The sequence below is a fragment of the Thrips palmi genome, unplaced genomic scaffold (assembly GCF_012932325.1).
Source record: "Thrips palmi isolate BJ-2018 unplaced genomic scaffold, TpBJ-2018v1 HiC_scaffold_3, whole genome shotgun sequence".
Lineage (NCBI taxonomy): Eukaryota > Metazoa > Arthropoda > Insecta > Thysanoptera > Thripidae > Thrips > Thrips palmi.
In genome coordinates, this window is record NW_023144630.1 from 2,140,841 (window position 1) to 2,162,621 (window position 21,781).

The window sequence follows — 21,781 nt, forward strand, 5'->3', positions numbered from 1 at the left end:
ATCATGCACTCATCAATGGCACACACTGTGAAGGAATGAAACTATTTCCAGTGTACTAGACGGCGTACCTACACCCAAGGGTTCTCTGACGTCAATGCCTCAGAAAAAGGGTGGGGGAGAATGGGAGCGAGAGGGGGAGTTAAAACGCAGCATATTACGTCATGATGTTCCGCCTTGCGTCGCTGGCAGGCCGCTGGCTCCATCTCTCTCTCTCTGGCCAGCGCCCCGGACAAAAGGCAGAGCAAGGCGGCTCGGCCCAAAAAGCGATTGAACCAGATCGGCGTACGCATGACGTCATTGTTATGAACAGTCCAGCCATCTCAAAGGGCCCACTCTTTCTCTCTCGCACTCCCGTGCTGCCCTGCTGGGCGTGAGAGAGACAGACTGGCTGGGGGGCCAAGCAATCCGGTGCCTTTGCAATGGGGAAGCCCTAAGTGCAACGCACGCTCAGTACGAACAACCTCAGAGCACAACATTCCACCAATATACGTTCCTATGACCTTAGCATGTCGTTAAAGCACATTCCGGTAGTGAGACAAAACCACAACCACCACCAGTTACACGCAAGTGCTTCGACAAGCTCGTCGAGCAGAGAGTTTGTTTCGGTAAATTGGGAACATTTTTCGGAAGCCCGAATATCGAGGATTGTTCCGCCGGCCGATTTCTGGTCGGACTACCAACCTTACGGTCTAGGTAGACGAATTGGGCTGGACCGCGCTACCGCGCCGAGCGCCGTGATTTCGGTTGCCAACAGTCACCATGTGGTGGCGAGTTGGAGCAGGCCGGCCAACTAGTGGCGACGAAAAAATTAAAAATGGAGGGAGGGAAACCCCGGTCAGTCCTCGCAACAACCCCGCTGTTTAGGTTGGCCACTCTGTCGCGCGCGCGCGCGCGTGTGTGTAACTTTATTTTCTTCTTGTTTTCGTGTTGCTTTGACCGCGCGAAACGAGTTTCTTGCGAGAGAGACAAGTGGAAGAGGGAGGCGCGATGAAGGGGATACCGCGATAGACACAGCGAGACAGAGAGAGAGGAGAGGGGAGGGGGCGTCGGGACGGAGAGAGAGGGGGGCTGGCAGCAGTGGGGCCTGGCTCGAAGGAGAGGCGGCGGCCCGGCGGCCAGGCGGGCCCCAGTCTCGAGAAAGCCCCCACGACGTTCGTTCCAGACGGCAGCGCGCGCCGCCCAGAAGACCCCCCTGCCGTTCCCCATGTGAACCGCGCTGCTAGTGCCACAACGACAAGTGAGCGCGCGTGTCTTGTGCATCCAGTGGACTACTGCATCGGGAGCGGAAAAGCGGGAAAAGCGGCCAACATGAGCGCTGCCGTGTTCATGAGGAACACCGACAACCTGCGGGAGACGGTGGGTACCTCCTGCTCCACTTACCCTCTTGTTGTTGTTGTTGTTGTTGTTGTTGTTGTGTTGTTGATGATGTTGATGTTGTGGTTGTTGTTGTTGCTCCTTGCGAATTGGCTGTCTCTGGACGGGCTTTGTGGACCGGGTCAGGGAAGGGAATGGAAATGAAGCAAAACTGACGTGTTGTTGGTCCGTGAAACCCTTCGGCTGATCGGGTGACAGCTTTGGTCCAGAATCCCCTGGTGGATTTTCTTTTGTACGTCGATTCAATCAATTTGGCGCACGGTAGACGTTTACAGAACTATTTTTCTAAAACGTATACGTGTTTGTTTTGCAAGACAACAACTGCGGAAGGTTCGAACGGCCACTGCGCCGCGCGGAGACGCCCGATCGAAAAATTGGCCCATTTGACGCCTCTTTGTTTCTTTTCCCAAGTCGGACGTCAGCGCTTCCGAGCGAACGACCGCCGCGACGCGATATCAATCTTCTTTCGAGGGTTTTTTTTCGCGATATTCCCGCTATCGCTGTCGGGGAAAACAAGATGGCCGCCGTCTCGCCGATCGGCCAATTGGCGACGCTCCGAGTCGAGTCGGGACGGACTCGGGACGAAGAACGGTGGAGGCGGCCAAAACTCTGGACGCGTCTTGAGCTCCAGAGTCGCTAAATGGGACTCGAACCGAACGTGTGACCCCACCAATAGTTTGCTCACCGAACTCTGCAACGCGCCCACAGGGTTGCCAACCTCAGTCTGGCTGGAAGTTGCCTAGAGAGGCTGAGGTTGGCAACCCTTTCGGGGCATGGGTGCATCATGGGGTGTTTCACCCTCTTTGGGCAACACTGGGGCTCGGCGTCCGCCCCCTCCCCTTCCCCCTTTCTGGATTGGACCCACGTGACTCCCAAAAATTCTTTCGCTACGCCGTACATGATCACGGAAATCCGTCGAAAAATGGCAAAAGCGGCGCGTTTCCGAAGCAGCGGTTGGCGGCAAGGAGTGCGTTGGTCGGGCCGGCGGTTGGCAGTGTAGGCTGCCCGCTTGTTGTTGCTACCCGAGATAAGTCCAGGTGAAATCAGCACGACTTGTTCCTGGGCGGTTCGTTCGATTGCTTTTGGCTTTCGCATTCCAGCCAAGGCCGCCGCGGCCCCCACCCTGCCTTATAAAAGCACCGTCGTTTTGCACTTTTTCTCTACTTTTCTTCTCATTTTTTCACGGAAAGTAATGTGGGGGGGGGCGACGCACAGTGGGCCAGAAGGTTGTGGAGGCAGCCAAAATCCCAGACGCGTTTTGAGCTCTAGAGTCGCTAAATAGGACTCGAGTCGAGTGACCCCACCAATGGATTGCTCTCCGAACGAGGAATCCATTGGTGCGGTCACACGCTCAGTTCGAGTCCTATTTAGCGACTCTGGAGATCAAAACGCGTCTGGAGTTTTGGCCGCCTCCACCGGTCTTCTGGCCCACTGTGCGACGGGAGCGTGCTGATTCCCCGATACCTTTTTTGTCGGGTGACTTGAACGCTGGTGGCTGTCCTAAGACGGACGCAACGCCTCGGGAAATCGAAGCGAGCAGCAAAGCAAAAGAGGAATTTCCCTGTAAACTTACGTAAAATAAACGGTGAAAGATCGAGTAGGAAATGTCGGCTCTGGCTGGGCAACTTTTTTGCGAGTGGTGGAGATACTCGAGCACTGAATGGGGCTAATAGTGCCCACCCGGTCTTGGTAGATTCCAGCCATCTCCACTCTACCCGTCGTTTTACTCCTCTTTGGTCAGTTTTGTCTTCCGTGGCCTACTGCACGTCGCGCTCACATCAACAAAAAGACAACCTCGTTCTTTTTCAGGTTTTCAATTTAAAAACTTAATGGTTTTGTGACGGAAAAAAAGCAGACGAGTTCTTTTTAAAAAAACGCATTTATTTTTATAGCGAGAAAAATAATGCATTTTCTTTCAAACAATTAAGTGTATACACTATAGACGGTTGCCAGGGTGACACCCTTGAAGGGCGTTCATCCTCCGCGATAGAAACAATAATAATGACTTGCGTGACAAAGACGCGCGACGAAGTGTGACGAAGTGTGACGAACGGCCAAGTCACACGCCACCGAGACGCGCGTCACCGCGACTCGCGTCCATTCATCCATTCATCGACGGCGCGGCAAATGGGGCGCGGGATGAAAACACACACATGTTGTTGTTGTTTGTTGCGTCTGTGGTCGGCACACGTGGCTGGCGACGGAAAATGCAGCCAACACGCAAACAAAATTTTTGTTTGGATGCCGTCGTTGGGGATTCCATCATCGCGTCGCGATTTGGAGTACGAGTCGTTTTGAGCTCCGAGTCCCCGCAAAAATTATCTTCACGACGTGCTGCGCAAATGGGGATTCGCGGAGAGCAAAAATTACACATGTTGTGTGTGACATTGTTTAGTTGCGTCTGGAGTCGCAACGTCTAGCGACGGAAAATGCAGCCACACGCATTAAAATTTTTGTTGGGCCATGCCAGTACGTTGGTTCATCACCGGCAATTTTTAGTGACCCTCGAATTATTTTAGTCTCCGAGTCGCGAAACGGGACTCGAACCGAACGTGTGACCGCACCAATGGATTGCTCGTTCGGAGAGGAATCCATTGGTGGGGTCACACGTTCGGTTCGAGGCCCGTTTAGCGACTCTGGAGCTCAAAACGCGTCCAGAGTTTCGGCCGCCCCCACCGGTCCTCTGGCACGAGGCTGGTTCGCTCGCCCCGTGCTTGGGGCGTGCTTGGGGCCGCTCTGCGTCCCTCTCGCACCCCGACCGGACGACTCGCGAGTGCGACCGGGACAGAGCGACTGCGGAATGAGTCTGCAGGCGGGTGCTAAGAGGACCCACGCGCGAAAAAACGGCAATTAGCGAAGAAGCCACTGTAAGGCTGCCACCGCCATGGCGCGCCACCGACCCTCACCTTGGGCCCAATCTTCGGGAAACTTCTCGCCCACATCGGACAGCATCAAAATGACGATTTCTTCTTCTTCTCTTCTTCTTCTTCTTCTTCTTTTTCTTCTTCTTCTTCTTCTTCTTCTTCTTCTTCTTCTTCTTCTCCTTCCTTCTTCTTCTTCTCCTCCTCTTCCTCCTCCTCCTCCTCCTCCTCCTCCTCCTCCTCCTCCTCCTCCCTCCTTCTCCCTGTTCCTGACAACTCTCCGTTGCCCATTTCGGACCCCTCGAAGTGGAATGACTTTGCGAGCGGTTCCGCGTAAAACAATCCTCCGCGGCACTAAGTAGGTTATTTGTGCTCCTTTTGCTCTGACTGGGACTCAGCCGAGAGGAAAAGTGGATGGAGACGGACTCGCCCTTCCATCCGATTGTTCCACCGTGGTCGTTGCACCGGCCTCTAGGGTCGACGGAGATGCACTTCCTGTCGTCGCCGGCGAGCCGCGGCGCCAAGGGCCGGCCGGCTCGGTCAGTTCGTCCGGGAACGCGCGGTGGGACGGAGCTATAGTGCGGCCTAGGGGGTGGTAGCGACACGCGCGTGAGTACGGCTGTGTTTGTGTGTGTGTGTGTGTGTGCGGACGGAGCGCCTGCCGAGGTGCGGGTAGGCAACCCTAGCACACGCCAGCGGGGCGGGTGGCCTACGTCACGATCTGCAGGGGCCCACACTGGCAGCCGTGCCGAATCTTCCACTCGCCAAATTGCAGTACTGGTGCACTTGGGGGGGACACGTCTCTTTTGCTCTCTCTCTCTCTCTCGTGATTCGAGCGCGGTATTCCCACGTGGTCCATTTGTTTTCTTTCCGTCCACTTGGCGCCACTTCGCGCGAAACCGAGCCTCTGCCGGCCTGCCGGTGATGAGTGTGGTAGTGTTCCATCAGTTTGGCCGCCTCCACCGGTCTTCTGGCCCACTGTGCGTATACTCGAGGGCGTCGATGGCCGTGCCGCCGGCGCGACTTTCAATCTTCATCAAATCGCCGATGTTGGAGGCCGCGAGGTATTCCCAGCTGTTGCTTGGACTTCAACGACTGAACATCGTTAAGCGCGTTTGATTTGTGTGCGAAGAGCGACCCGAAGAAGCGAGCCGATGACGCTCCGAGTCCATGACGTGCTCCATGACGTGCTCCATGACGCGGTCCATGAGGTGGCCGTCCTGGAGCAGGGGGACCCCCACTGGAAGTTCGATTGTGATCTTTAATTGCGCTAGACTCGGGGAGGTCCGCTGGCGCCGCTGGCCCAAGCCCGTCCGTCACGACACTGCGGTGTCCCCGCCGCGACGCCCCGTGAGTGCGAGAGAGACAGAGCGACGAATCAGTCCGCCGACCGCGATAAAACAAACACTTACGCAAGCCTCGCGGGACCTTTCCGTGGACACGAGGCGCGCTTTCCGCTTTCCGAAACCGCAAAAATAAATTTAAAAAAAAATTGCAAAATTTTTGCTGCGGAGAATCGAACCCTGGAACCTGCCGCCGTAAACGTAGCCAAATTCCAAAATAGAACAAGCTCTCAAAAATGATGGGAGAGAAATGGAAATTTCATGAGGACAGCCGTTCATCGGCAACAAGGTATCCCTCAACTCAAAGCATTTCATTTTGAATTTTACTAAAAAAAAAAATTGCATTTTTAATTTTGATAAATTTTTTAAAGTAAATGTAATCGCGCCCCGGAAACGAGGCCCTATCCGCTGGATTGGCCGTGGGTCGCTGTCGGCATGTTGCCAGTGTGGGTACGTCACCGAAGCTAGAGCCGGGAGCTCGCTGGAGGCTGGCTGGAGGCATTTCCGGCGCAGTGACGTCACTCGCCACGCCACTGCTAGCGCACGGTGTGCCAGAAGATCGGTGGAGGCGGCCAAAATTCCAGACGCGTTTTGAGCTCCAGAGTCGCTAAGCGGGACTCGAACCGAGCGTGTGACCCCACCAATGGATTCCTCGTTCGTAGAGCAACCCATTGGTGGGGTCACACGTTCGGTTCGAGTCAGCCACGACGCTGGAGCTCAAAACGCGTCTGGAGTTTTGGCCGCCTCCGCCGGCCTCCTGGCCTGAGATGATTGACGACTTGGGCTGGTCGCGCTCATGACTGCGTTCATGGTTTCTGGTCACCGAGCCGGCGGCACAATGTTGGAAAAGGCGGTGGAAATCCCACGGCGGTCTGTCTCGACGGACTCGGCAACCTCGGTGGCGTCGGTGACGTCGGCCGCGGTGTCGCGAGGGCGTAGCGTGGCCGATGACGTCGCGGTGCACCATAAGACGTCCTCACCACTCGCTGCACCGGCAATGGTCGGCATCGGTCGAAAAAAGCATGGTCGTCGGCCCTTCAACGTGGCAGCGAGTGGAAGGTTGACGGCACACTGGCATCGCAGCGCAACGAAGCCCGGATTTGTTTTTCGACTTCAGCATGGCGGTGGACAGCGAAGGAACAACCTGCGCGGTAGTTCCGTCCTTTCACCATTTAGCGAGTGGTGCCTTTGCGAGCCGTGCGCTGTGGGCCTAAAGACCCGTGGAGGCGGCCGAATTCCCGGCGCTTTGAGCTCCACGTCGCTAAATGGGACTCGAACCGAACGTGTGACCCCACCAATTGGTTCTCTCCGAACGAGGAATCCATTGGTGGGGTCCACGTTTCGGTTGAGTCCCTTCGGTTCAGCGTATCAGTAACCTAAGCCTTGGCGCGAGCAGGATCCCGGCACTAAAAAGGGTGGGCTGGTCTGTTTCGCCACTGTTTCGTGAGTTGCCAGTGCACTGATCACTCTGGCTCCGTGTTTGCGCGTCGGATGCCGATAGGGCCTGGGAGGCGTGAAGCCCGCCGAAGTCGCCGGTCATTGCGCTTCGCTCGTTCTGCCCAAAATCGGAGGGGCCCCGGGAAATTGCCGCCTGAGGTGTACAGTGAAAAACTTCTCGGGTATCGTGGTAATTTTTCCTGTAGGCCCAGCCACGGTGCCTATAAGACGGCCTCCCCACTCGCTGCACCGGCAATGGTCGGCCGGCAGTCGCGCGCGCGCCGCCATGGGTCGCGGTGCCCTCCAAGTTCGGCAGCGAGTTGGAGAGGTTGACGGCACACTGGTCGCTCGCAGCGCAACGAAGCCCGGATTGTGGTAGGTTCGACTTGCAGTGTGGCGGTGGACAGCGAGGGGTAGCGTAGCTGGTGGTAGTCCGGGTGGTTCACCATTTAGCGAGTGGTGTCTTTTGCGAGCCCGTGCGCTGTGGGCCAGAAGACCAGCTTGGAGGCGGCCGAAATTCTAGACGCGTTTTGAGCTCCAGAGTCGCTAAATGGGACTCGAACCGAACGTGTGACCCCACCAATGGATTGCTCTCCGAACGAGGAATCCATTGGTGGGGTCACACGTTCGGTTCGAGTCCCTTCGGTCCAGTGTATCAGTAACCTTAACGCCTTGGCGCGAGCAGATATTCTCTTCTCCGCTGACATATTTTCAATCTGGTCTGTTTCGCCACTGTGTTGTGAGTTGCCAGTGCACTGCCATCACTCTGGCTCCGTTTTGGCGTGACAACGTCGGATATGCCGATAGGGCCTGGGAGGCGTGAAGCCCGCCGAAGTCGCCGAGTCATTTCGCTTCGCTCTGTCTCTCTCGCTCCCATCGGAGGGGCCCTCGCGGGGGAAATTCCCCGCCCTGAGTTTGACATTGAAAACCTTTTCGGGTACTTGGCGCGGTTGATGGTGTAGGCGCAACAAGGCGTCGCGGGGCGTCGCGTGCGAGAGAGACGGCTCTGCTGGAGCATGCTGGCGAGGCAGCGCGGCAGCGCAGCCAGGCCGGCCAGGCCAGTGTAGGCCCCAGCCAGGCCCCAGCGCGGAGCACGCCGAAGCAGTTTCTTCGTTTCAAGGTCATGGAGCGAGCGAATGAGAGGGGAGGGGGGAGGGGGAACGGTGTGGACCTGTTTCTCGCCGGGGCTCGCAACAGCAACATGCTAGACGCGACCTAGCTAGTCGCTGCTTCGCTGCTGCGGTGGCGCGGAAAGAAATTCTCGCTTGCGATCGATAGATCGACCGATCGATCTGCCTCACCGCTTCGCTGGTTCGAGGCCGACTCGCCGGAGCATCGGTAAAACAGTAAAACAGTAAAACCCAAAGTCGTAGAGTAAACGTTAATGCGCCGTGAGGTCTCTCTCGCACCCCCTGCGGTTTGGCCACCCCGGCCCGTGAGTGCGAGAGAGACGGACTCGCTGTGTTTTCCATTTTCTCGACTCGTAAATCTCGCGGTGGGCTGGAAAGGCGGGGCGCCGAGCGGCCGGCACACCGCGGCACGGCAGGCCAGCAGACGAAAGTCACCCGTGGGTGCGCTCGCTCCGTCTCTCTCTCTCTCTCTCTCTCTCTCTCTCTCTCTCTCTCTCTCTCTCTCTCTCTCTCTCTCTCTCTCTCTCTCTCTCTCCTTCTTTTTCTGGGTCCTCGGTGAAGGGAAGGCTCTCGTGTCGTGGTACTGCACGACGCCAAGCAGACTCTCTTTCCTTGCAAAATTCAATCGATTGTTGATCTTCAGTTACATTTACAGTCGTTAAGCTGGACTCGAACCGAACGAGTGACCCCATCAATGGATTCCTCGTTCGGAGAGCAATCCATTGATGGGGTCACACGTTCGGTTCGAGTCCCATTTAGCGACTCTGGAGCTCAAAACGCGTCTAGAGTTTAGTCCGCCTCCACCCGTCTTCTGGCCCACTGTGCACTTGGGTGAAGCGTAGTGCGCCCTGCTGCAGGCATCGCCACGGCACTGCCACAGGACCGCGCGTCGCCAAATGTTTTCGTGGTGAAAGTGCACACGAGCCTCGTCGACGGCCTGCCGGGCCTGCCGCGCCTGCCCCCACCCCGCCACTTGCGCGCGGGTTTGTTCCTTCCCCCCTCCTCCTGCCACCCTGCGCGTGTGTGCGTAGTATTGCGGTTTGCAAGGGCGTAACTGCCGTTGTTACCTGTCGCCGCGCTAATGTCAAGGCTGACTCTTGTGCGTGCGTGTGCGTATGCACGGCCGTGTGTGTGTGTGTGCGTGTGTGTGTGTGCGTGTGTGTGCACGCAGCACGCCCTCCCACGTGCACACCGACTCGCTGCACGGCCATGTCTGCGTGTTGGCGTCGCGCGCAGTGTGGTAGTTGGAAAACGCGGTGCATTGGAAAGGCACGGTGGATTTGCCAGAAGACCGGTGGAGACGGTCAAAATCCCGAAAGCGTTTTGAGCTCCAGAGTCGCTAAATGGGACTCGAACCGAGTGTGTGACCCCACTAGGACAGCTGTCCGAACGAGGAATCCACTGGTGGGGTCACATGCTCAGTTTGAGTCCTGTTTAGCAACTCTGGAGCTCAAATCGCGTCCAGAGTCTTGGCCGCCGGCGCCGGCTGGGACGGCGCGACGGAGTGCTTGCTTTGTCTCAGACACTGATGCCTTCTCTCTCTCCCTCCAGATGCCGCAGACGGTGCCCAGCCCTCGCGGCAACCCCTGTGAGTTCGGCGACTTCGCGGCGGACGCGTTCGACCTGTCGCTTCTGCCGTCGCCGACGTTCGGGCCGACCTTCGGCCTCGCCACCAGCACGTGCAGCCCCGCGGCCTGGGGCGCGCTGTCCGACAGCGAGGTGCCCTACTCGCCCACCAGCGTGAGCCAGCTCATGTCGCTGTTCTGCGAGCCGCCGCCCATGTTCCCGGCCGAGGACGACGCCAAGCCCGACGCCAAGCCCGACGCCAAGCCCGACGCCAAGCCCGCCAAGGACGAGCCCCTCCTCAAGAAGGTCAAGACGGAGCCCGAGCTGTGCTGGGAAAACCAGCGGGCCTTCCTGTTCCCCGTCAAGCAGGAGGACGCCAGCGTGCCGCAGATGCAGGACGCCGTCCAGGACGCCGAGCACGACCACCAGCTCCTCCGCGAGGTCCTCAAGGACACCAGCTTCCAGCGCAAGTTCAACCTGAAGCCCTTCGACCTGCAGCAGATGGCGTCGGCGCCCTGGGCCGCGCCGCTGCGGAGGACGCTCTCGGGCGGCGCCTCCAACCAGGCCGTCAAGATGGAGGAGGGCGAGGAGGACTTGCAGCAGCTCGACCAGGACGCCATCGAGCCCATGATCTCGCTGGCCATCCAGCAGATGCGCAACGAGATCGGCAGCACGTGCTCCATGCTCGGCATCGCGCCCGGTGAGTAGAGTCCCAACACAGTGGGCCAGAAGGCCGGCGGAGGCGGCCAAAACTCTGCACGCGTTTTGAGCTCCAGAGTCGTTAAATGGTACTCGAACGGAACGTGTGACCCCATCAATGGATTGCTCGCTCGGAGAGCAATCCATTGGTGGGGTCACACGTTCGGTTCTAGTGCTATTTGGCGACTCTGGAGCTCAAAACGCGTCTAGAGTTTTGGCCGCCTCCACCGGTCTGTGCGCCGTCGCGTCGCGTCGGCACCCTGATGGGCCGCGCGTGGTTCTAGAAGTCTCCTCGGCTCCTGTACTCACGCGTCCGAGATTTATTTCGTAAGGCAGGCCGTCGCGCGGTCTCTATCGCACTCGCTGCGCGTCGCTTTGGCGTCGCTTTGGCGTCGCTTTGGCGTCGCTTTGGCGTCGCTTTGGCGTCGCTGGCTGCGAGAGAGACGGAGCGACACCGACATCCCGCCGTCTTTTTACGACTGATCACCTCCCCGGGCCAATCGCCGATCCCGCGACAAAAAATGATTGCTCGCCGCTCCGCCGCTTTAGCCGGCCGGGTTAATGAGATCCCCCACTGGAAAAGAAAATGGCGCTCGCGAATCGAATCGCGCGAATAAGCGGTCTCGCCGTGCTTTCGAGCGCACCTGCTCAATTTCCCCGCCTTGAAATTTGCACCATTTTGATTTTAGACCGCATTGTTCTTTGGCACTTGAAAAAAAACAAAGGACGAAGTGAAAAACCTGTTTGGTTGTTTACCTCTATCAGATCAAGGGTACGCTCAGTGCGCGAGAAGTCGGCGGCGTCGTCCTTGGGCTCCCCCCCCCTCCCCCGCTTTTCCAGTCACGCGTGTGCCGCTCGCCTTCCGCGTTCGAAAGGGTAAATCGCACAAGTACTAATTCTTCTCTCCTCATTGTGCACACGAAATGCTCGCGGTTGGCGCGGCGGCCTTGAACGTCCTTGGACCTCCCCCCCCCTCCCCCTTTTTCCAGTGGCGGCGCCCGAAAGCGCTCCGGGCTCGGCGCGCGCTTTTCGAACGTGGCCGGGCAGCTTTCTCTCCAGCGTTGTGTGTGTGTGAGTTTGTTGTTGTTGTGTTGGTGTTCTGGTGGCTTGGCAACGCGCTTCGCTATTCCGACCCTGAGCCCTGAGGCTGACAGTAGTGTAGCAGTGGCAGCAAGCTGAAGGCCTCCTGGTGGGGAAGTGCGGCGATAGTGTCAAACTCAATATCGTAGCCAAAATGAAAAAAAAAAGAAGAAAATAAATTGGGAAGTAGAGTACATAGTTGGTACTGGATTTGGTAGTTGCGTATGATTGACGTTCGATGGCGATCCGAAACAGAGGCCTTGCTCCACGGCCCGCATCCCCAACGCGCCCCGAGACGAGGCTTTCCTTGTTGTCGGGTTGGCAGTGCTGGCCACTTGTTGGTGTGCCGCACTTCCAGTGGAGGCGCGCGCTCTGCTTCCTTTATGAGCGAGCCGTCACGCGGTGCCGGTGCCACGCCCAAGCCACCCCGGCGGGGCGTGGTCCGTGGTTCGATCCCCGCTGCTTTCGGATATTATCGGCACAACAGGCCCCTTCCTTATTTGCTTTGGCGTACACCGCAAACAAAAAATAATTTTAAAAGTTTTTTTTTTGGTTGAGGCGTCAGAAACTCAACTCATCGTTCTCGTGCGTTATTTCGCGGTGAAAACGAGGCAAGCAGTTGAGTCCGTGTTTCACTGTTGTTTCACTGCAAAACGCCGTTGGTGCTTGGTGCGTCTCGCGCGGCATTGTCATCGAACTGTAAAACGGTGCTCTGGTTTTCTCCGCGCAGTCACTCACTTTGAATGCTGCGTCTCTCTCTCTCTCTCTGGAGCTGCATTCGCATTGTCCACAGTCGTCTCGTTTTGCCTGGTTTTCTTTTTCCGGCATCTCTCCGTCTCTCTCGCTCAATCAAAGCAGGCGAACTTGGAGGCGCCGGCCGCGCTGCGACGCTAGCGCGCGGAGTCCGTGACTCGGAGACCCCCACGCACGAGTCTGCGCAGAGTTCGCTCCGTCGCTCTGTCTCTCTCGCACCCCCGAGACGCAGTGACGATAGCGTCAGCTCGCAGAGACAAAGTGTTTCGGTATTTATCGGGTTTTGATTTATTTTCATTGCGCTCCGCGCGTGATTGAGATCGACCTCGCTCGCCATTCGATGTATCGAATCGAATCTCGAATCGCGTCGATCGGAATAAAGCGACCGAGTCGTGCGGCGAGCAGATAAGCCAAACACAATGGCGGCTTCAGGGCCGACTGCAGAGACGGGAAGGCTGAAACGCAGTGCCGCCTGCGTTGCCACAAGGAGGCCAAAAAGAAGGCGAAAAGGCAACAGACCTCTCGAACGAGGTATTTTGTACAGAACGGAGATGTTGCCTAGGCAAAGCAGGCGTCTGGCACCTTCGGGCGAATTTTCACCCTATTCCTATGGCAAGACTGCTGTTACTTGGCCAGCACACTGTAGAAAGATCAAAAGCAAAACTCTTTGCTCGCACTGTGGTTCACTGAAAGCAAACTCGAACGTTCCAAACCGACTCCGTTGGCAACACTGGGCTCCGCGACTGTCGTTGCCACTTTTATGGCTGAACACATTTTTGGCCGAGTCACCTTACAAATCCCGCAGGAATGTTGGCCGGGCCCCAACCCATTTAAATGGCTCCTCCGGAGTCTCTGGAGTCCTGTCGGCGCGTCTGCCCGCCCAGGCTAGCACCGCGGCTCGCCCCTGGCTCGCTGGACGCGAGTTTCGTTCTTTTTCCACCGCCTTCACGTCGAAGCGGGGCGTCGGGGTGACTGGCTAGCGCCCTATTGTCTTGTGCTCGGACCGGGGCGGACCGGGGCGTTGGCGTGGGAGGGGGTGGCGGCGTTGTTCTTGTCCGCGCCGAAAGACAACGGACGCCTTTCCGAGATTTCAAAGTCGCCGCAGCCATGACGGGGCTGACGGGGCGGCACAGCGACGGCCACGCGGCGTCGAAAGGACGTCAAAATGGTGTCCGTTCGACGTCGGCCCCGCCCCACAGTGGGCCAGAGGACCGGTGGAGGCGGTCAAAACCCTAGACGCGTTTTGAGCTCCAGAGTCGCTACATGGGACTCGAACCGAACGTGTGACCCCACCAATGGGTTGCTCTCCGAAACGAGGAATCCATTGGTGGGAGTCACACGTTCGGTTCGAGTCCCATTTAGCGACTCTGGAGCTCAAAACGCGTCTAGAGTTTTGGCCGCCTCCACCGGTCTTCTGGCCCACTGTGCGCCCGACCCCGTTCCGAGCGGCCGAACCAACGAACGCTGCTTTGCGCAACGCGTCTCGGTAACCATGGCAAACGCCTGGAAATCCTGGATGTTCCTGGAAGTATTCGCCGGGCCAGCCACCTCCTTGCCAATCCTGCGGCCCGGCTCTGGCCCCGTTCCACTACACCGGGGGAACATTGCGCAAGAAAGGTGTTAGTCACAAAACATCACGACCGCCGGCTTTGATCGTTAGCCGGTGAAAGCAGCGGTATAAAACCTATCATCTTCAAGTGACACCGGTTTCGCGCGCGAGGCTTTTTTTGTCATACCGGCCCAACTAATGCTGATCGATAACGTCCCACAGTGTACTAGACGAGAGAGCGGAGCTAACTCATTTCTGACCGATGAGTGTGTGCGTGTTTGAGTGTGCGTAAAAGCGTTTTTTGGGGGGAGCGGGTGTTTTTTCGTTGTTTTTTTTTTTAACCGCGCTGCAGCCCTGACGAACGATGCAAATATGCGAGAGTGCCGTAGGTGGGCTAGCGGACAGCTGTGTCGCGATGACCACCACTGCCGGTCCGAGCCCCGCCAGCCCCACCAGCCCCGCCAGTGGCCCGGCAGTGACTCACTGGGGTGCAGTATGGGGGGAATGCCCGCTTGCCGCCGCTTGCCCAACGCGCCACTCGGCCGTGCTGGATCTCGGGGAGCTTAACGGGGACAAGGACGCCGCCGTCGCGCTTCCCCGTTCGTTCCGAGAAGCCCGACAAGTGCGTCACCGAGTAGCAAGACAGTGGGCCAGAAGACCGGTGGAGGCGGACAAAACTCTAGACGCGTTTTGAGATCCAGAGTCGCTGAACAGGACTCGAACCGAACGTGTGACCCCACCAATGGATTCCTCGTTCGGAGAGCAATCCATTGGTGGGGCCACACGTTCGGTTCGAGTCCCATTTAGCGACTCTGGAGCTCAAAACGCGTCTGGAGTTTTGGCCGCCGCCACCGGTCTTCTGGCCCACTGTGCGACTTAGCCAGCGCGCCGAGGGGGAGACGCCGCCACCGTGTGTTTCTGTCTTTGTCTTTGTTGACTCTTCATCCTTCCGATCGCCACGCGAGGCGCTACCGGGCGCTACGCCCGTGGTGCAACGCGTTACGTAATTTAATGCCGCCGAGCGTCACTTCCTTTGCAGTGTAGCTCCACCGACACTCGAAAATGACGTCATTGCATCTACACTCTAAGTGATGCAGTAAGGATTGGAAGATAAAGACGACAAAGTGAAAGAAACTCGTCGCTCCTGACCTCAGACAATGGAAACACATGGAGGTTTTTTTGAACGTCAAAACGAAGGAGTTCATTGCAGAAGTTTTTTAGTTGTTTTCAGTTTGTCGGGTGGTCCTTTTCTTTCGACTCGCACGTCGCGCCCTGCGCGTCCTACCGCATTGCATAACGTGTTTGCCTCCGCAGAGCACGCCACTGTAGGTGCGAAGCGAAGCCTGCGAAGCCTGCGAAGCAGTGGCGTGGCTGTGCGAGGCAGGGCGAGGCAGGGCGTGACCGTGGTGACTTCGCCTCGGCTCTGCCTTTCCCGATTCCAAGCAGTGCGTCGTCGCTCTGTCTCTCTCGCACCCCAGGGGAACGCCCCGTGAGTGTAGAGACAGAGGGCGACCAAGCATTTTTCCGAGTCAGCCTGCCGACAGGTCGCTGCGTTTGGGCCGTTGAGAACAAAGGCTGGGCGTCGTCAGCGTCCTGGCGGCGTCCTGGCGGCGTCCTGGCGGCGTCCTGGCGGCGTCCTGGCGGCGTCGTCGGCGTCCTGGCGGACTAGTCAGGACTTGCAGTGTGCCTCCGTGCCATCGACTTGGACGGCCAGCCCAATCAGGCGGGGAGCTTTCTCCTGGAGAATGTGCTCGCTTGCGAGCGACGCCGCTGGAGGCCGCTGGAGGGGCCGCGTCCTTGCCGAGGCGGGGGGGGGGGGGGAGGGGAGACACACTGCAAGGTGCCCGACGACGCCCCTACTCCCTGACGTCAACGGCCGCGCGGCCCCGTGGCGGCACGGCACAGCCAGGCACCTAGCGCCTGCGAGGCCCGAGGCAGGCCATCCCGCAACACACGGCAGTACGGGGGGCATGCCTACCCAGCCATTCGCAGGCTGAGGGCGGGGCGGCCCCAATCCCGGACGCGTTTTGAGCTCCAGAGTCGCTAAATGGGACTCGAACCGAACGTGTGACCCCACCAATGGACTGCTCTCCGAACGAGGAATCCATGCTTGCTGACGACCCCCTCACGGCCTGGCAGCCCTCTAGGCCGGTCTGGCCGCACTTGGCCAATAGGCACTATAAATAGCACTGCCCGATACACATAAGTCCCCGTAAGCCAAGGCCGCTCCGTCGCTCGGCCGTTCCGGGGTACACTGTCGGGGAGACTTTCTGTGGAAAGGCTAGCCTCGCGCCGGGGCGGGGTGCAGCCCCGAATAGATCGTGTAACGCAGTTAGCCAACACTTGGTTCTGCGACTCGGAATGCGGCAATGCCGGCAAAACCGGCAACGTGGAACACTTTGTGGCGGTGGCACCTCGGGCAGTGCACGGCCCAGCGCGGCGCAGCGCCGTCAAAGAGGTGTGAAGAAGGAAAAAAAAGTCTCTCAAACCGTGTCATTTTTGCGCTTTCAAAGTAAAAACACGCAAAACAACAAAAATTTCAAAAATTTGAGAGGGAGATTTTTTTTATAACTTCAAGAGGGCGTGTGCGTCCAATCAAAAGTTGATGCGCTTTTGTCTATTGAAGCCACAGCGAGGCTTACGGACGGTCCCTGATCGCGCGTGCCTCCGGCGTGCCTGCACTGCTCACCAGGATGTCGTGTTATTCATAACATAATCGACAGCAGGGCTGCAGAGCACTGCCAGTGGCTCTGTGTCTCTCTACGGGGCGCCGCGCCGCGGCTCGCGGGCGTGCGAGAGAGACGGAGAGAGGCGAGTGATTCATAGTGTCGTGTGCGTGCCGGTTATTTTCCGACGCAGCCGTAATACCAGTCATTTTGCGCGGCGTGGCTCAAACTTTAAAGTGGCGTCGCGGTTCCGCGAAGCCATGGCGAAGCCGTCGCCTCGCACGTTGCCGCGCGGTGCTCCACAGTGGGCCAGAAGACCGGTGGAGGCGGCCAAGATGCGTTTCGAGCTCCAGAGTCGCTACATGGGACTCGAACCGAACGTGTGACACCACCAATGGATTCCTCGTTCGGAGAGCAATCCATTGGTGGGGTCACACGTTCGGTTCGAGTCCCATTTAGCGACTCTGAAGCTGAAAACGCGGCTCGAATTTTGGCCGCCTCCACCGGTCTTCTGGCCCACTGTGCGCGTGGAGCGGAGTGGAATGGGAGTTTGACGCGCGGTGACACTGATCCTCCCGAGGCCGGCTCAGGTGTTTACGACAAACAACAATATTTCAAAATACATTTATGAAATCCGGTCCAGTCAAAGTGTGTGCGTGCGTGCGTGTGCGCGTGTGTGTGGAAAAAGGGGGGAGGGGGGGATCAGGCTAAAAATAGCCTCCAGTGGGTGGTGCGGCCGCGCCCAGGTACGCTTATGCGCTTCGGCGAAATGAAGGCGGAATCTGATTGGACGCGATAATGCCTGGATAATGGCGCACGGCGGGCATCAGCGGGCATCAGCCGTCGCGTGCCACAACACGGCCCCATTTGACGAGGCTCGGTCTCTTGTGTTTGACTGCCGCGTACCCATTCGACTGCTCACCTTTTTCGCACTTGCCGCGCCCTTGCCTTAAGGAAGCCCCATTTGACGAAGCTAGGTCGGTTTGACTTCAGGCTCCATTTGACTCTTGTTGTTGTTTTTGTTTCAGACCCCGCGCTGTGGACGCGCGAGGACGTCCGCGCCTGGATCATGTGGACCGTGAGGCAGTTCTCGCTGCCCAGCGTGCAGTTGCACCTCTTCGACATGGAGGGCGCCACCCTGGCCAACCTCAGCGAGGTGGAGCTGACTCAGCGCGCGCCCCAGGTGAGGACACTGCTACCAAATCATGCGACATGAGCGAAAGTAGGCCGCAGAGGCAGACAGAGTGGAGTGAGCGAGGACGAGCACACTCCGCGAAAGTGGCAAATAGGAGGCAAGATGATGGCGATGCCGTCAATGGGTTGGGATGGCCGGGCAATTAAGACGCAGCCGACAGGCAGACAGACAGGCAGACAGACAGACAGCAGGCAGGTGGACCGACGGGCATACAGACCGATCAGGTAGGCCTTTTCTTTTCAAGTTCATCACATTTATCCGAAACTAGCAAATTGCATGATGCTTTCTTTCCGGCTGTGAGGGTTAAATTGAAAGGTGCAAGCAAACCTTCGGGGTGAAGTGGAGGCAGCGTTGGCAGTCCACCCACGTCCAGCAGCAAGTCCAGCAGGCCCCCTTGGGGGTGGGACGAGGACAGAGAGACTCCTGGCTGCGCGCTGCGCCCGGCAGTGGGGCCAGTGGCCAGGCCGGCCGACTGGCTGGCTGGCTGGCTGGTGGTTCGAGGCACTTTCCCCGCGTGTTGCAAGGCGGGCCCGCACTGCCCGCTTGGCAACGCCTGCCAACGCCCGCAGATTTTTTTCTTGTTTGCATTTCTACGCCGTTTGTTTCCATCTTCAATTTTCGAACGCGCTGGCTTTGAAATGGCGCGAAGGGAGCTCCACTAGCGCGGCCCTCGACAGTACACAGTATCGACTATGTTCGTGTTTCTGACTGCGAAGAATTCACTCTCCTGGCCAGAATGATGGTAACCAAGAGAATCAATGACGGAGTCATAGTCGGTTCGGCTCCTTGCACTCGGTCCTTTTCCGCGGAGGGTAGGTTGGCAATAGATTCGAATCTGGCGCCCAAAGTCGGCCTTGCGGCTCAGTCTTGTGGCTCCGCGCGACATTACTGTACGATCAACCATCGCAGTGGTCTCGTCGCTCTGTCTCTCTCGCACTCGTGCAGCGTCCCGCGAGGGGACGGAGCGAGAGAGAGACGAAGCGCTGATGAATCTCCGCGGTGCCTGGGCTGCCTGGGCAGTGCCATCATGGAGGGCCCATCTGGCCGGACCGGTCAGCGAGACTCACTCCGAGAGTCGTCGCTCTGTCTCTCTCGCACCTACACGGGGCGCCGCATGAGTGCGAGAGAGACAGAGCGACGACTCTCGGAGTGAGTCTGCAGCGAGTGGTGAAAACGGTCGCGCGTCCGAAAACGGTCGAGCCGCTTCGGCTGTCTCCACTCTGCCTTATCGCTGCCACGTGCAAAGCCAGGCGAAGCCCGGCCCACCGGTCCAGGCAGCCACCAGCAGACTGAGAGGTCTTTCTCGTCGCTCTGTCTCTCTCGCACCTGTACGCGACGCGGCGACGCCCCGTGAGTGCGAGAGAGACTCTCGGAGTGAGTCTGCGGCACAGACAAAAACCAGGGAGTCGCGGCTCCGAGGACCATGCCATCACCCACGTGCAGCGAGCAGGCAGTGCCAGGCAGTGCCAGGCACGCTTGTTTCGCCGGGTGGACCGAGGTTCGAGTCCTGGCAGTCCTCCTTTAGGCGGCCGTGGACTCGGCCTTGGGGGCGTGGCGACGCGGTGGCGGCGCGGCCGCTCGTCCTTCAGCCAAGGCCGTCGCCGAGGCGGTCAGCGAGGCCGCCGGCGCCGCGAACGGGGAACGAGGGCGATGGAGAGAGTCGAAGCTCGGCGCCAAGCTAACCGCCCTTGTCCCTCCTGTTGCAGAGCGGCTCCCTCCTGTTCGCCCAGCTGGAGATCTGGAAGGCGGCCTGCGTCGAGGACAGGGGCGTCTCCCCGCCCCCCGCCGCCCCGCTGCTGCACCAGCTGGAGGCGCCGGCCGCGACCCTCCCCACCGCGCCCACGCTCTTGTCGGAGCAGAGCGCGTGCAGCCCGCAGAGCCAGCACAACTCCAGCGCGTCGTCGGCGGACACCTCTGACGGTCAGTTGCTTCTCCTTCTTCTTCTTCCCGTTACTCGCACAAGACTCCGTGCCTGCCCTAAGCAGGTTGCGTCCAGGCTGGCTCTGCACAGTGGGCCAGAAGACCGGGGGAGGCGGCCAGAACTCTAGACGCGTTTTGAGCTCCAGAGTCGCTAAATAGGATTCGAACCGAACGTGTGACCCCACCAATGGATTTCTGTCTTCTGGCCCACTGTGCTCCGCTGCCTCAGCAGAGGAGGCACCCACACTGTTTGCTGCCGACCTAACACAAGGCCTCCTTCTTGCAGACGAGGACGAGGACTGCGACGCCGCCGCCTCCGCTGCCGCCGCCACGCCGGGCTCGTCGTCGGCGTCGTCGTCGTCGCCGTCCTCGCGCGGCTCGCACATCCACCTGTGGCAGTTCCTGAAGGAGCTGCTGGCCGCGCCCCAGGTGCACGGCAGCTGCGTGCGCTGGGTGGACCGGCCCGGCGGCGTCTTCAAGATCGAGGACTCGGTGAGGGTGGCCCGGCTGTGGGGCGCGCGCAAGAACAGGCCCGCCATGAACTACGACAAGCTGTCCCGCTCCATCCGGCAGTACTACAAGAAGGGCATCATGAAGAAGACGGAGCGCTCGCAGCGGCTGGTCTACCAGTTCTGCCACCCGTACAGCCTGTAGAGTTTGCCACGCCCGCGGCCCCCCTCTCCCTCGTTGCTGGACAACGGCGGTCTTGAGGGGGGTAAGTAGAGTAACCGGCCTGGACGGTGTCCTGGATGTCCGTCCGGCTGACTTGCCGGCTGACTTGGCTGGAGTGTGCGAGGCCGTGGCGGCTAGTGACGCGCCGCGACGCGCGCGTAGCGCCTGCTACCCAGCGCGTCCGCTAGCGTCCGCGCACGCCACGGCCGCGCCCTGTACATGCACTGTAAATACGAGGCCCGCGCCGCTGGAGGAAGGTAATTTCCAGTGCGGCTGCGCGGTCCCAACCTGTAAACTGTAAACGGTGGCGGTGTTGCTTGTGTTGCTGGCGCTGTCCCCGGGCCGCGCGGAGAGGCCGCCCAGGCCCCCCTCTCGGTGCTCGGGTGGGGTACTTATTCTGCCCTGAGCTCGAGCTTGCGGAGCTTGCGAAGCTTGCGAAGCTTGCGAAGCTTGTCGGGGGCGAGGCGGCCGCCGCCGGACTGGGCCGCGCTGTCCCGGGGTGTGCCGGTGATTTTTATTGTTCCCATATATCTATGATATATTTCTGAGAGTACGTTCTATGAACAAACCCCAATAATGTTTCCGGGGCCGGCGCTACGTCGTCGGACCCACACTCTTCTGAATGCGCATTCCCTTGCTATCTGTGTGTGTGCGTACATGTGTGTGTGTGTGTGAGAGAGAGTAAGGACACGTGCAGTGCACGGTCTTTATGTGTGAGAAGAATTATGTATGTGAGTGTTATGTATTTCCTGAGAATGTTTGTGATCTCCTTAATGTTCTTATTTTAATTATGTTATTGAGTATTACTGATAATGTAACCATAAATGCAGCATATAGTATGATGCAATCTTATCTCATATTAGTTAAAGTTTGGAACTAACAAGATTAGCTTTTTGTTTTCATTCTAGAGATATTTTCTTTTGTAATAATTTATGGTACCTTTTATATTTATAATTAATATATTTTACATGATATTTATTCCAATTGTTAGAACAATTGTTTGAATGGTGACTTATGATTATGAGGTGACGATGATAGGTTAAGTAATGTAGCATGTGCTGTAGTTTTAGCTCGGCTGAAAATGACATTTATGGCGTTAAGTTGTATTTATATATTTATATCAGCATGTGGCACACTCAATACACTTACATTTGACATAAATTGCAGCATCCACTTTTCAAAGGAAAAATCTGTTGAACACAAGATATGTCATCGCTGTGAAGATTTTGCACTTAAGAAGACCTTCAGAAGCTAGAGCTCCCTTCTTAAGATCTCCTCGACTGCAACAAAATGTCTTTGCTTCCTTTTTCATGCCAGAAAGTCTGAGCATCAAATATTTTGTCAAAAATGATTTTTTTTCTTCAGGGGTGCCATCCATTGTTCCATGTGTTTTGGAAATGTGCTCAAATGTGAAATAAAAGACGCTTTTACTTAAAACCCTACTTTATTAAACCTCATTATTGACCCTGTTCTCTTCCCCCCCGGTCCTTTTCTTGGGGAGGGAAGGCCCCCGCTGCCCGCCCCTGTATCACGGCG

General features: G+C 57.9%; 1 protein-coding gene across 2 annotated transcripts; it reads left to right on the top strand.

The window, feature by feature from the left end:
- The first annotated feature begins 1,140 nt into the window (after window positions 1-1,140).
- On the top strand, window positions 1,141-21,682 carry LOC117647915 (DNA-binding protein D-ETS-4-like). 2 transcript variants are annotated; one of them, XM_034389890.1, is made up of 5 exons: window positions 1,141-1,356; window positions 9,697-10,411; window positions 17,487-17,641; window positions 19,360-19,573; window positions 19,860-21,682. In XM_034389890.1, exons 1-5 carry the CDS (start codon window positions 1,309-1,311, stop codon window positions 20,225-20,227), a joined length of 1,500 nt encoding a protein of 499 aa, XP_034245781.1. In that variant the 5' UTR covers window positions 1,141-1,308; the 3' UTR covers window positions 20,228-21,682. The 2 variants fall into 2 exon arrangements, with proteins under 2 accessions (XP_034245781.1, XP_034245782.1); XM_034389891.1 differs by lacking the exon at window positions 1,141-1,356 and adding an exon at window positions 7,279-7,390.
- Window positions 21,683-21,781: the final 99 nt, after the last annotated feature.